Below are 15,094 nucleotides of genomic sequence, written 5' to 3' on the forward strand. Positions count from 1 at the left end.
TTGTTAGAGCAGCTGCTGGAAGGATCGGCTTGGTCGGGTGTTTGTTGTTGTCACCCGTTGTTGATGGTACAAGAGGTCACTCCTTTGTGCTTGTTGACAGGATGGATGGGAGCCAATCCCATGATTGGCATACGTCTTTATTTGGGACCGCTTTTAGCGAGGTTTTATGGTCTTCTTCCGGTCCCAACGCATTTTTTAAAATCGAATATGGTTTCGGGTGGTCTTTCCGTCTTACATTTCCAGCTTTTTGGGGTGTTGTTGGCTGGTTTAGTAATGCGGTTGGGTAGCCTGGCGTGGAGTATTGGGACATTCGAATGCCCCATTCCCTCAATGTGGGCTTGTGTTCCAAAAACACACCTACCCAGCTGGGCGACTTGAGGGTCACCAGGGTTACCTCCGACGGTTGGGCACCTCTTGGAGGAAGGAATTCGATAGATTCTATGTCATCTGAAGTCAAACCTGCGAACCCCGGAATGCCATCTACTAGTTTTAATATATTTGCTCTGTTGAGTATGTCCTGGCGACCCTTCGATGTGTATTCAGGTGCCAGTAAAATGCGAAGGGATGATGGTTCCTTAGTGGTCTCCATGTGTTTTGGACTTGGAGGCCTGTTGTTCAATTTGCTATTTAGAGGACCGCCCTCCCATACCTGCTTCACTTGTGTCTGACATTGACGGGCTTCCCCGAACACAGGGGATTTATGGAAGTAGTTGTTTTTCCGTTATAGATTGTTTTTGTTGGAATCAGTCCCTTTTGTTGAGGGGACCACCCAAGGGGCAGTTAGAACTGATACTTCTTTTATCTTGACTTGGAACTCTTTTGGCCTCAATGTGCTTGTGTTCTTGATGCTCGTACTTGGCTTCACTGGAGCGGTGCTGGGCTTGTCGACTACTGGTTGCTCTACAGGCTCGTTTACCTCTTGTAAGCTCTACTTAGGTGATTCAATAACGTTTGCAGGTGAGTCCCCTTTTGGAATGATCATGCTGGAGGTTCCTAAGGGAGAAGGGGCGGCTACCTTGCATGGGGGCTGTTTGATGGCTGCCTTTGAAAAGAGGGGATAGTATTCCGGGTGGACAGCTATTGGTTTTGCCCTTGCTTTGTTCCTATGCTTGCGCTGGGGTTTCCGCTCTCTCTTACTATGGTGGAATTCTGGAGCCGGCGACACTTCCTGGTTGGATGAGGACAGGGTCGCTAGGCTGGCCATAGGCCCCATTGGTAAGTGGACCGTGCAGGTGGTGCACCTGCTAGGGCTCCCTGCAGTTTCCGTTATTGCTTTGGCTGGGTCCGGTTGTAACTGACTGGGTTTTGGCTGCTTGCTCTGCTGATTTTGACTGGGAGCTAGGTCCCCGATCAATTTGGCGCTGTTATTTGCGGTGGGTCTCAAGTTGGCTGTAGGTTGGGTCGTTCCAGAAGAATTTTGCTGTTGCGGGCAGGGGGTTGTATAAAAGTTGTCTCCTTTCAGCTTCTTTACTTCGTTTATAACGCTGGTTAGGAAAGCTGGAAGCGATAAAAGTGAGTCAATTATTGGGGAACAGCAACAAACCGACTGTACAAGCTTTGTCGAGGCTTGCGCTCCAAGAATTAAATTATTAAGTTTATCGAGTTTGGTGTCGATTCCTGCTGTGAACAACGCTAGGGTATTTAAAAGATCAACCTGCACGTCTAGCTTGTCCGAGTGGTAGTTCAGTGCGTTAACAGTCTGCTGGAAAGTTTGGAGAAGTTGTGGCCAGACACTGGTTGCTGTGGGGTCTACTTGAGTGGGTTTCGTTTTTAGCGTATTTTTGATGGGTTATTGGGCGCTTTTAAAGAAAAATGACAAGTCCGCTAAGAGCTGATCATTTGCATCGGCAATTTTGGGGGACATTTGAGGCGATGCTATTGTTGATGATAAGAGTACGATGTCCTTAGGACTTAACACAGGCAGTGGCTCCTTGAGTGTGCTCGCGGTTTGAGACAGGTGGAGCAATTGGGAATTGTTGCTACTCGAGGTGGCGCTTTGCACATGGATTTGAGCTATGGTTAATTGACCATGTGAGGTCGTTGCGGCTGCCTTTGCTACGTCAGAGGCTTGTTGGGAAGATGTAACCGATATGCCCAGTTTCTGGGTATGACCTGTGATGGCGCTCGGGCTAAAACTCGGGCTATCCGATGCGCTTGATGGAGCTAACTGCGGCTGGCTCATTCCTTGATTGTCCGCTGTTGTTGGAGAAGCTCGCTTGCCTGGATGCTGGTCGTATGGAGGGTCGGGGTGATGGGAAAAAAGGTACCGCTTGGAGTTTACGTCCTCCTGCCATGCCAGTGTGAAGTCGTTGGGTACTGAGCCGAAAATGTACACTCCCACAGGTTTGACTGTCTTTTTTAATTCGATTGACTGCTGTTGTGGGAGTAAGGGCTGAAGAAGAAGTGTGTTGGAATCCGGGAACCGGGTCGAAGGTCCGCACTTAGGTACTTCCTGAGACTGGGATTGGAGTGGGGACTGGGGCTGTAGCTGTAGAGAAGTATTTGTCATTGTTGGAACTTTTTTAAAGTAATCCAGCAGGTTCGCTCTTTTTAAGGTTGATGTCACATCTAAGCCCGTAATCTTGCCTTTAAAATTTTTGTGGCTGGAATTACTGGAATTACTAAGGTTGTTAGGGGAGAATATGCATGCTCCGGTGGGCTTGTGGGTGCCCAGATGGGGCTCCTCGACCAATGCTGGCTGTTTCAATTTCCTCCGTTTTGTTGCCACCGCCGTTTTTCTTACTTTCCCGGATCTCATGGCGTTAGATAGCGTTGTCCAATTGGCTGTGGCTGGTGCAGCCGGACTACCAGCCGGGCTGGCTGGGGAGCCTGGGATGCCTGAGATGGCGCTGGGACACGCAGCGTTGACTGATTGGCTAATTGGCTGAGGCTTAGGCTTAGGCTTATGCTGCAGAATCGACTGAGGTAGCTGATGGAGCGCCGGCCTAACTCAGCTAGGGCTGTTGAGGGTCTGGGAAGCTTGCAATAGCCAGACACCGAGGATCAGCTAAAGCTCTGCTGGGTCTGCTGGCTCCAATAGATCGTGAAATTCTGCCACTCCTGGATCCCGGCTGGACGACTGGTTGACCAATGCTGTGGTGTAGGTTTGTGGTACTTCGGCCAAGGGTTCTGCAACTCTCACCGGTCGGTGACGCTTTAACGCTGCGGTGCAATCTTGCGGTGGCACCCCCCCGCTCTCTAATTAACCGACCCCAGATCACGCGCCAGCCAATACCTCACACCTCTCTGACCCTAACTGGGGGCTCGCTGTAAGCTGGAGTTGATGACCCAGGTGGGAGGGAGGAGCATACTCCACGACTCAGCCGCTACCCCAGTCAATGGCCCTAGGCAGGAGCAGGCTGGCACTGTGGGCAGGTAGGTAGGAGGTAGAGGCGGAGGGAGCAGCCCCAGAGCTGGAAAAAGCAGCCGTAGCACCCCTATGGCCGTCCGGCTCGACGGGCGAATGAAGCGGCACAGGAACGCACAGCGACAGCCGGCGCAGGGAGACCGCTAAGAGCAAAACACAAGGGGGACCGAGGATAAACAGGGATAAACAGGGGTGCTGATGGTCTGAGCGGCAATGCGTGGTTCAGCGTGGGCCGGCGAGGGGGGGGGACAGGGAGGCACAGACCTGCCACACAGGGACACGCCTCCCCCTCTCCACACCCGCACCCACACCAGAGCTCATCAGCACACTCCAGCCGACTTACCGGATGCCTGCACTGCCACCGGAAATCCCTTCCTAGGCTCCCGGGCTCACGCGCTCCTGCACTCGAACCAGGAGAGCCGTGGGGAGCCACAGAGAGCCAAAGTTCCACTCGTTCCCCGCTCGGTCTCCAGCTCCACGGCTACCTCAAGCTGCAGCACGGCTCGCAGAACGCAGCCTACCAGCCCCAACGCACACGCCTGCCTGACGTCCGGGGGAGTGACCGCAGTTTCCGTTAGTGAGGTGCGGCCAATAGAGCTAAAGATTCAGAAGACTGGAAAGTCAAAGAGCGCGTGAAAATAGGCGTCTGGGTGCTTGTACTCAAAGATTGGACACTGGATAGCAATTGGAGCTAAACCTCTGAGAGGCTTGGCACAGACTGGTGCAGTTGGTCTATTTTTGGAATTGCAGAGGGTTAGATCCTTGAGGGCTTTACTGAGCCCCAGTTATCCTATATTGGGTCCAAAGGGTAATTGGATAAAGGAATACACATTGTGTTTTCACAAATGTGGACAATGCGGTATATGTAAATGGACATGTCAGGAAAAATAATTGTGGCGTGAGCACAAATAGAAACTTTGTGATACTCTCTAATATAAACTATAACACTAAATACGAAGCCTATGTGGTTGAATGCAAATATAAGCGCATGTACGTAGGCAGTACAATCAGATCTCTTAAAGAAAGGGTTAGCAAACATATGCTAGCCTTGAAACAAAGAGACAAGAAATACCCTCTAGCGGTTCATGTAGCTGAATGTGGGGAGCAAGATAAACATAGAGGGCCTTATTTATGAAGGCCTTGCGCCGCCGGTGCGTCACTTTTTCAAATGTTAAAAGTGACGCACCGGCGGCGCAAGGCCTTCATAAATAAGGCTCAGAATTTTCAGCATTTATGGTATTGATCCAGTACCCAGAGATCCGTGGGGAGGCAACAGGGAACTTGCCTTAAGAAAGAGGTAGGCAATGATGATTATGTGTTTGAAAACAGTAGAATAAGGCCTCAACATACATCACAAATTACAATACTTTTTGGGTGAGTGAAATGATAGATACTGATATATATTCAGCTCTAAAGAGCGTCATTTATATGATGGAGATACCTATGAGGATGTATGAATTATACTTGACTTGTCAAATGACTTAGAGTACTGCCACTGGTATTCAAAACATGCTTTTAGCAATGTGTACAACAGAAACATTTAAAAATGTTTAGAGACACTTTGTACTGATGGGTGATATGTATGACTGTGATGTGTTGACACTACTGATACCTATGGAAGAATTATCATAATATATGGAGCATGTTTGGGGTTGTACTTCACAGTATATCTGTACAATGGGGGAATTTATCAACAGAATAGTGCATCATTACTAAAGTAAATCAGCATCATGTTACACTGATATGAAATATATTTGTAAAATCTGGTGATCCGGATAAGTAGCCTTTATGTTTCTAGAACAGCGTAATTAAGTGATGTAGAGGAATGAAGTACAGGTAATACAATGTCAATAATAGAAAATCATTGTTTATTATATGCAGGGATAACGGTATATGGTGACAACCAGTGAGACTCACACTCTAATCAATGACATGTAAAATCCATTGATTGATCTCAGACTAAATGTGAAAATTCATGCTGAGACAGACGGTAATGCGAAGTGGCACACTCCCCATTGACGCTGTGATTTAATCATATATCGCAAAGATTAGAGGGTCTATTTCGGTAACTTGGCTTAAAAATTGTGTTGATGGATTAACAACAGACCATTAAACATGGCGGTCACTGTGGCTGAGACAGACCACAACGTGAGACTATTTGCATACAGCATGAATCCTGGATGTTGAAAATTTGTAGAACATTTATATGTTGGTTATCTACTTGGAATATCCTACCATTGACATGTGTGTATCTATGCAAATTGCATTATTTTCCCATTATGAGTGTCAATGGCGGATATTCCAGGCAGGTGGAGATTTTCAAATATGGTAGCAGTTCGACAATACCGGGCATTGCGGGTTTATTTGCTAGTCCATTTTGTATATTGCCATAAATATTGATGCTGCCAATGGCACCTGAGCAGAACGCCAGTGTTCGAGTGTACTCGCTTGTAAGATGACACAAGGGAACAGTGCAGAACAGGTGAGTGGATGGGGTGTTTAGGTGATACAATAGATGGGAATGACTTACCCTAAACAAGTTTTGGTATGGTGATACAATATTATTTTTCGAACATGATTAATAGGACGTGGAGCTCTGGATATAGGAGACCTTTCCGGTATAAAACAGTGTTATTGCTAAATAGCTCTTGGATTAATGGACACTTGAAGATTTGTCACAATTTAGATTTTACCGAAGAGCATGATGATAACGATAAGCTTCTCATGGCTACTTTACATAATTGAGGGTATACCTGAAATTAGTATAATATTGATTTTATTGGGGAGGGAAGTATAAAAAGCATTGAGGTATGCAATTATCTTGAAAAATAGATTTTGGCTTTCTTTTCTTCTGGCAATGCGTCTCGTTTTCGTTTCAGACACAGATATTTGTTGACATATATAGATATTTTGGTTTAAGGATTATAATAACTGGTGTTAGTGTTGATGTGATTAGACACTAGGGTGTGATGACACAGGAGAAGGTATAAGGATACTCACCTTTTGTTGGATATCATGGATGGCGGTACAACGCTCTTGAGGTGTCAATAGTACCCCTGGTTTCATACTAAGGTTGTTTGAAAAGCTAAGGTGATTTACATGCTATAATGATTGAAAGAAAATATATTGTGCATGAGTTTCCAAATATATTTCACAGAAAGGGACATTAATGAAAGTGAATACTGAGACCAATGTCACTGATTCAAGGGTGTAAAGTTGGTGATATTGGAATCTGTAAAATTACAATCAAGATCTGTTTCTATGTTTTCTCCCTGTGGAACTCGTGAGGTATGCCCCAATTATGACGAAACATGTGTTGGCTTTGTGGCAAAAAAAAAAAGAAGGGACCGAAAGGCTGAATGATTAAAGAACATTTTGGAATACAGATTGTGATACTGAACCTATCTTTGTGTACTGTAAACACATAATGCAGTTTGTGCTTGAGGCTAGAATTTCATATTCTATGAGGAGTTTGCTTATAAAAGATGCAACATTTTCCCAGAACCCAACAATGCTCACATCATCCCAGCACGAAATACAGAAAAACTCATCGGCATCAATCACAGGTTGTTTACATTTATAATACACAATCAGGTTATGAGACTCATCACATTTATCCGCGTCCATCTCCCCATATAGTTGGTAAAAAGCACTCCTAATCTCGGGCCAGTTGTGTACAGCTGTCACTCTATTCTTCTCCAGAATCATCGTCTGAACTGCCTTCATCAGAGTCCGGTATTGGATCACATATATCTCCCCGGTATGCATTCCACGCCGCCCATATTTTTGTCCATTTCTGTGGCCACTTACGGGTTATGTACACAGTTCTTTCCGCTTGCATATTTAAGTCCATATCTTTGCACCAGGACCCCAGCAAAGGCATCTCCCTCGCTCCCCATTTATGTGCTATATTACGTTTAGCTACCATGAGTCCTAGTGTGACCCATACCAGCCCATGGCGTGTTAAGTCATTTGGTTCCCACACATTTAAAAGGCATTTGCGCGGCTCCGGCAAGAGTGACACCTCCATTGCTTGTGATATTGTTCGTAGAACTTTTCGCCAGTATTCCGCTATCAATGGGCAGTCCCATAGCATGTGGAAAAAGGATCCCTCTTCCCCGCACCCTCTGAGGCAAAACGGGTGTTGTTCTCTCCCCATTTTGTGTAGTGTTGTCCTAGTGTGGTATGTGCGGTGTAGGATCTTTAGTTGTACCAAGCGAAGCCTGCCTGGTATTCCCACTTCTCTAGGGGATGCAAGGGCCTCCTGCCATTCAGCATCATCCACGTCGCCCACATTGTCAACCCATCTCAGTTTTAACTGGGTCATGGGATCTGGTAGATTATTGATTATTTTACGATACGTAAGAGATGTGACTTTCCTGGGCATGTGATCCGTAAGTAAGCGGTCTTGCCTCAGGGACTTCAGTGTCTAGTGGCAGCACCGCCATTAATGCGTGGCGTATTTGAGCATAGTGGAAAGTTTCCGTCAGGCCTAGGTCATATTGCTGTCGGAGTTGATCAAATGGCAGCACCCTTCCCTTGTCCCAAAGGTCTCCTACTGTTGAGATACCAATATCGTCCCACTGGTCAAATCCTTTGCTCTTTCTCAAGTGACCTAGCCTTTTAGTGTCCCAAAGAGGTGTCAGTTTTGTAATCTTCCCCTTCCATCCCATCCGAGTCTGTGCTGTGTGCCAAAGCGTTGCCGTGTGTTTCGTGGGGCCTAGCAGGGCTGCAACCTGCCCTGTTGTTATATAATATTGATAGCATATTTCCTGCGCCTAATTGGGCCCTGTCTGCCCTATATGCCGGGTCTGTTTGTGATGCATATATCCATTGATTTATTATTTTGAGGTGTGCTACCCAGTAGTACATCTGGATGTTAGGGAGTGCTATTCCCCCATCGTACCAGCCCCGGTGCAGCTTTACTTGTGCAATTCACGCTGGTCTGTTACCCCATAGTAGTGCGGACACCTGTGCTGCTATTTGTTTAAAATATGCTGGTGTTATCAGATATGGTGTATTTTCAAGGACATATAAAAATCTAGGCAGTGCCATCATTTTAAACAATGCTGCCTTCCCTAATAGTTTAGGGGGAGAGTTTCCCAGTGCTTCACATCTCGCTTCAGACGTTCCAGTGGGGGTGCTAAGTTTTTGGCGAAGAAGTCAGCTGCGTCTGCCGTAACATGTATACCTAAATATTTAAATGAGTCACGTGTGACCAGTAAGGGGCAGTTATCCGGGAGTCTTGGAGCGGGGCCTTTTAGGATGTATAAGAAGGACTTTGACCAATTAATGTGATATCCAGATATCTTCCCAAATCCATCACATGCCTCTAGCAGCACTGAAAGGGAGTTTTCGGTGTCAGTAAGATACACCAGGGCATCGTCTGCATATAGAGAGATGCGGTCCTCCCAGCCCTCCTCCCAGTGTATGCCCTTCAGCAACGGCGTACCTCTGATCCATATCGCTAGGGGCTCTAACGCTAAAACAAAAAGGAGCTGCGACAAGGGGCTGACCTGACGCGTTCCCCTCAACAACGGCACAGCCTCTGATGTCAGAAAAAAGCTTTTGATATGAGTAGAGAATTCCAGTCAAGGGCCAGGTAGAATATTCACGTTCAATAAAAGAAAATATATAAAGGTCTTATCTGGTTAGAAATCAGACAACATGAGCAAACTTAGCTTTAAACTGAAATTGAGAACTGAAACTTGGAGTTAATTACTGACAACTGTATAATAAAAGGTTTACATACAGAGTTATTTCTGGGACGTTGACAATAACAGTCACAGGGGTGCCCTTCTGGGCCGTTCTATGCAAATGTTACCAGTTATGCAATGGTACATCTCTTGTTTTTATGTCAATAAATAGTATTATTAATTCACTGAATATTCCATTCAAATGAAAAGTAAATCTTATCCTCACCCTTGTCTGCTAGTACGCCTTTGACACTTGGTCTGTACCCACAGTGACCACCAAGCCTTTTCCTTCTCTTCATGCTTCTCATGACGGAAAGAAAACACTTCATCAGAGAGGTCTTCAAGCTACAAAAATAAACAGGAAGTGGCAGTTGATAGGAGAACAGCTTCTAAAAAAAAAAAAAATCTCCCACAAAAAGAAAAACAGAGAGGTGCATATATTTGAATAAAATATGTTATTACCTAGGAACATGTTGCTTATCAGTAAATCTAAGTCCCTAAGCTTGCCGCATTGCAGCAATCTTTCCCACCTGTAAAACTGTGACTTGTTATTAAAAAACATCAAGATTTCAGATTCCTTTAAATACATTACAGCAGTAGTAGTAGTAATATGGGAAGTACCTGAAAATAACCGGAAGATGTACTTTCCTTTACACAGTTTTCAACATTCAACTGTAACCAAATGCCCAACAGGTTTTCCTCTCAGTTGAAAATACTAACATCCATATAATGAGCAATGTCCCTGTGTTATATTTCTGAGGTAGGCCCACATAGAACCATTGTCATCTTCTGTAATGGACACATTTTCTTAAGTTGCCTCCCCTTTACACAATAATCTTTTACACGCATTTGCGCGTGTGACAATATTGGATTAGATTATGCTCCACCTAATATTCTCACGATTCCTTGAACATCACATCCAAGGTCTCGACATACATTGTGGCAATGTTTTTCATCCACGGGCGGCATTGGCTATTTAAAGACCAAAACAATGCTGGCCTGCACAGAACTTGTAAGGGTGCTTTTCTTTATAAATAAACAAGCATTTCCGGATTTAGGCAGAGGAGCGCTCCGCTGATATTGGTGAGGTCTCTACATGCCGATGCTTCAGCCCAGACGTTTGCTGACTTGTTCTTTAAAGGGTGTTGAGCTTGTGACCAAGATGGGGACTTACATACTTTGAAGAGATTGATATGGCGGTCGCACTCCTATTGTTCAAAAAGTTATCAGTTGAAACGAAATTTTAATGGTGTGAGGGTGCTATGGAGTATCGGACCTTGATCACGGTGTGTATGAATCAAATTGTCAAATGGTGTCCTTAACCTCTGGAAGGGAACGCTCCTTAAAGCACTCCTTTGCGAAAAAATTTGCTAACAGCAATCAGAAATCAATTCAATAAGTTTCACTTTGGTTTATTAGCCTTCATAATGGAATGGTGAAATATCCAAATGATGCTTTCATACGTATATATTCCAAATAATTAGATTGTGAAACGCAGTCATAACAATGTTAAATCACAAGGGTAACACAGTGATATCCCCGATGCATTTCGGGTCCAGCCCTTCTTCAGGGGGTTCACCCTGTGAATGCTCATAAACGAGTGTGACACGTATGGCAGCTTTCACGTTTGACAATGTAATGGTAGGTAGTGGTGGTGGATATGGTGGTGGTGGTGGATGTGGTGGTGGTGGACGTGGTGTTGGTGGACATGGTGGTGGTGGTGGACATGATGGTGGTGGTGGACATGGTGGTGGATGTGGTGGTGGTGGATGCGGTAGTTGTGGAATGTGGTGGTGGTGGACGTGGTGGTGGTGGTGGACGTGGTGGTGGTGGACGTGGTGGTGGTGGACTTGGTGTTGGTGGACGTGGTGGTGGACGTAGTGGTGGTGGTGGTGAACGACTATTGGGAAGGAGGGTGCTGGCAAAATGCGGAAGGAGAGGAGGATCTCTAAGGCGGCACATGGGAGGGCAGAAAGAGGCCGAATATTAAAAACAATCTGTGTCCTACGTTTTCAACACAGTTTGTATGCCTGCCGCACCATCCTCCGGGCCGCAAGTTGAGAGCAGCAATCCCGCATCAACGATGGCACAGCCCAAACCTAAGCCTAGTAGCCACTGCAATCATTGTGACGAACAGTGAGTCTGAACTGGATTTGTCTCAGCCATGAACTAGTACTCCATCATTTTTTAGGAAACTGAGCAAAGTGGACAACAGGAGCCGCAGCCAGCAATAGATCTTCTTGAAGTAGGAGCAGAACAGGAGGTTGAGCTTCCTGCTGAGCAAGATGTACCTCTTCTTGAAACATTGGCTTCCCAATCGCCAACAAAAAAAAGAAAGGGTACTCCACCATCTTCTGCAAGCTCCCCGTCTGATGAACTGGACATAGATTGGACCCCGGCTGAGTCTGAGACCCGCCATGAAAGACAAGGGAAAAGGAAAGTTCCCGAAAGCCTTAGAATTATGGACAGGGAAGGAGGAGGATGAGGCAGTCATTGTCATGGAAGCTGGCTCAGAGGACACCAACAGTATACTTCCTTTTCAACCTGCTCAGATGTCGTGGCACTGGTAGCACAACCGACAGCTTCCTTCCATATTTCCATATTTGTAAGGCCCCCGCAGAGACCTGCATCCACCACTACTTCAGTCGAAGTACGTACTGCAGAGAGGCAATCACCGACACACCCACCTACCTTCAGTTCATTGGCAATGCCACCAGTGGCAACCTTAAACGTTCTCCTCCTAGTTTGGGACTTTTTTACAATTAGCAAGCAGGTGGATAACATTGCAAAATGCTCCATTTGCCACGTGAGTGTTCGTCGAGGTAAGACGGGTTCACTCTATGGTACTGTGGGCCAAACGACCCATATGAGAAACCATCGTGCAATCCGGTGGGAGGAGCACCTTAAAAAAGTTGCTGCAGCTGGTGGTGGTGAATCAGCTTCGATCATGGTGGGGGTCGATGAGGAAGGAGAGGGGTGAGAGCTTTACCAAAAGCAGCCCTGTCCCCAGCACTGCACCAGCATCACCCGCATCAGCAACCATGAAATGGCATAAGAGTCGGATGCAGACACCACCGCATACAGTGACTGCCCCAAGGCGCACTTTGAGTCTACCACCTACTGGTTCCCTACGGAGGTCACCTGTGTCAGTGGCACAACAAAAGAAAAAAAAACAGTTTACCATTATGGGCATTTTTCGTCAGGAGGGGCCCTACAAATGCAACCACCCAACGCCACGTTTGTACAACGGGAAGCTGGCTAAAATGTTGGCACTGAACCTCCTCCTTTTCTTTTGTGGAAGGGGTGGTGTTAGAAATGGCATTTCTGGTTGGCTAGGGCGTGCGCCTAAGCCAGGCAGAAACCACCACTCTAGTCAGGGTAAGGGAGTTGCAAGCTGAAGATAACCCCTGCTCACCCCCTTGGTAGCTTGGCACGAGCAGTCAGGTTTATTCCAGAGGCAATGTGTAAAGCGTTTGCGCAACACACACACACAGCAACACACTAGGCACACTACAAAAGAAACTCCACACAAGGTTATATAAAACTAGTCTTTATATTATCCAAAACACATTTGAATTATCATCACACATATAGACTGTGCCAACTGGCACTAGGCAATATTTACAGGGGATTCTATACACAGGACAGAGCCAATCGGGCCACTGTCAGAACCATTGTTAGACCTGGCATCATTGGCATGAGTCTCTCCTCCATTTTTTTCTGTTTGCCTCCTCCGTTACGATGTTTTTGCTGGTAAATGCTTTGGGCACTGTGCCACTGCTGATCAGTGCCACAGTGCAAGTGCTCCCTATGTGAAATTGCTGTATTGATTGAATTCCATGTTTGGCTTATTTGGTTTACTGTCAGTCCCTAGTAGAGTGCACCAGGAGTGCCAGGGCTTGTAAATACAAATGCTGCTAGTGGGCCTGCAGCACGTGTTGTGCCACCCACAAGAGCGGCCTAGTAAAAGTATGTCTGAAGGTCTACCATTGCTAGACCACGTGCAGTCTGGTACTGTCACGCAGACTGTGCAAGTACACCTACTTGCCAGTCCCTAAACCTTCCCTTAACTTCATGTTAGTCACCCCTATGGTAGGCCCACGGGCAGGGTGCATTGTAAGCGTAAGGTAGGACAAGCCTGACAAGGTTGGCATGTCCTAATAGTGAATTACAGACATATTCGTTTTTCACTAGTGTAAGGTAACCTGCTCTCCATCAGTTAGAATGGGCTGCCAGGATTATTAATGCTATAATCCTAGCGGGCTCGGGGAGCCTGGTGCAATGTCGAGTTTGGTATCCCTGAACTCAGGGTTTAATAACGCATCCGTTTGTGTGGATGGTTTTTGGACTCTGTGTTTGAAAACAGCACTTTTAGAAAGTAGCTATTTTCTTGTCTAACTGTCTACCGGTCTCTGCTGGTTCTGGTGTGCGTGTGACAGGAGCTGGGTGGCTCCAGAGGTCTGAATGAGTCAGTGTGAGGTGAGTGGGACATTTGCATTGAGAGTAGGGGAAGAGTAGCTCCTGATAGCCTGCCCTGCCTGATACAAAGCTGGCTCCGCCCCCCTGCCGGGCGGCTGATGACTCTGTGCCTGCCTGGGACTTTCCTGGCCCACCTCCTGCCGGGCAACTGATGGCCCTGCCCCTGCCAGTGACAATGCTGGCTCCGCTCCTGCTGGGCGGCTGAAGACTCTGCCCTGCACAGTGAATAGGCCAGGTGCTTCGGCCTGGCAACACCCACAACAAACCCAAGATGGGGGGAAATTCCCCTGCATGGACAAAGGGATCAAAGCCAAAAAGGGGTATAAGAGAAGGGCCCCTGAACCAAGAATTTAGATCACTTCTGACAAGGAAACCTGAACCAAGGACAAGAAGCCTGCTGATCTAAGGACTGCCTACCCCTTCTGCCAGAGTGCTGTTTGTTGGGGGAATCCTGCATTGCTTCTTTATTTTTGCCAAGGAACCAGGAGAGAGGAACTGTGTGTGTACTCTCAATCTTTGCTAAGAAAATCTCCAAGGGCTGGAAGAGTGCCAGTCTCCTGTTGAAGTCACAGGGCTAAAGGACTTCATCTGCTTAAAGTGCTGTTTGCTGGAACTTGTGAATCCAGCCCCTCTGAAAGAATCCAGCAACCTCGACGCCGCCGGACGCTGCCGAATCCAGCTCAACATCGTGAGTAACGGCTCCAGTGTTCCGCTTCCTCGACGCTGGCCGCCGGGCCCGATCGACGCCAGCAACAACGCCAGTGAGTAGTGAGTTCGGCTCCAGCTCCAAGTGACCTCGTGTCGGCACCGCTGCTGATCGCATCGACTTCGAGCCCTCTCGACGCCGTGAGCGCTGCTCACTCTTGCAACATCGACATCGACGACGCCGTATCCTGCTTCATCTCGTGAGCGCTGCTCCTGCCTGACTTCGGTCGACGCCGCTGCAGACCGCCCCGACTCCGAGGCCCGATCGACGCCGAAGACGCGACGCCGGACATCTCGACGCCGCTGATCATCGAGTGCTTCACTTTTCCAAGGTACTGTGTTGTTGGGGTCTGTGCGACTCCGGGCTCGACGTAGCGCTCCTCGCGGTCGACGCCGAACCTTTGGATTAACTTTGCCTCGACGTCGTGTGACTCCCGTGTGGGTTACATTGTTGCCAAGAACTGTGTTTTAAAGAAGAAGAGTTGCTTTTGATACTAAAGACTTTGTGCTAAGAAGAAACTACGCTTGAACTATTATTTTTCCTTCCAAGAGTATTTATTAAGATTGTGGTATATTTTTGTCGTTATTTGGTCTTGTGCTAAGCCTTATATAAAAATCCTTATTTTTATAATACTACTGTGTCGTGTCCATTTGTAGTGTATTCACTTTATTACTGTATGTGGTCATAAATGCTTAACGCACTGCTTCTGGGATAAGCCGGTCTGCTTTGCCAAGCTACCAAGGGGGTGAGCAGGGGTTATCTAAGTGTGTGATCCCCTTGCCCTGACTAGAAAAGGTGTGTCCCTATTTGTCAGAAGTGTATACCTCTGCCAACTAGAGACAGCCA

The 15,094-nt window shown here is 46.9% G+C and overlaps 1 protein-coding gene across 8 annotated transcripts in view; it reads right to left on the minus strand.

The window, feature by feature from the left end:
- The window catches only part of KANSL1L (KAT8 regulatory NSL complex subunit 1 like), a 3,925,143-nt gene that overhangs the window by 980,089 nt on the left and 2,929,960 nt on the right, over positions 1-15,094 (minus strand). For all 8 annotated transcript variants that reach the window (XM_078680571.1, XM_078680572.1, XM_078680570.1 and 5 more), the window contains one exon: positions 9,290-9,408. In XM_078680571.1, coding sequence (XP_078536697.1) covers positions 9,290-9,408 — 119 coding nt within the window. The remainder of the gene's footprint in view (positions 1-9,289; positions 9,409-15,094) is intronic.

The sequence above is a fragment of the Lissotriton helveticus genome, chromosome 3_1, assembly GCF_964261635.1.
Source record: "Lissotriton helveticus chromosome 3_1, aLisHel1.1, whole genome shotgun sequence".
NCBI lineage: Eukaryota > Metazoa > Chordata > Amphibia > Caudata > Salamandridae > Lissotriton > Lissotriton helveticus.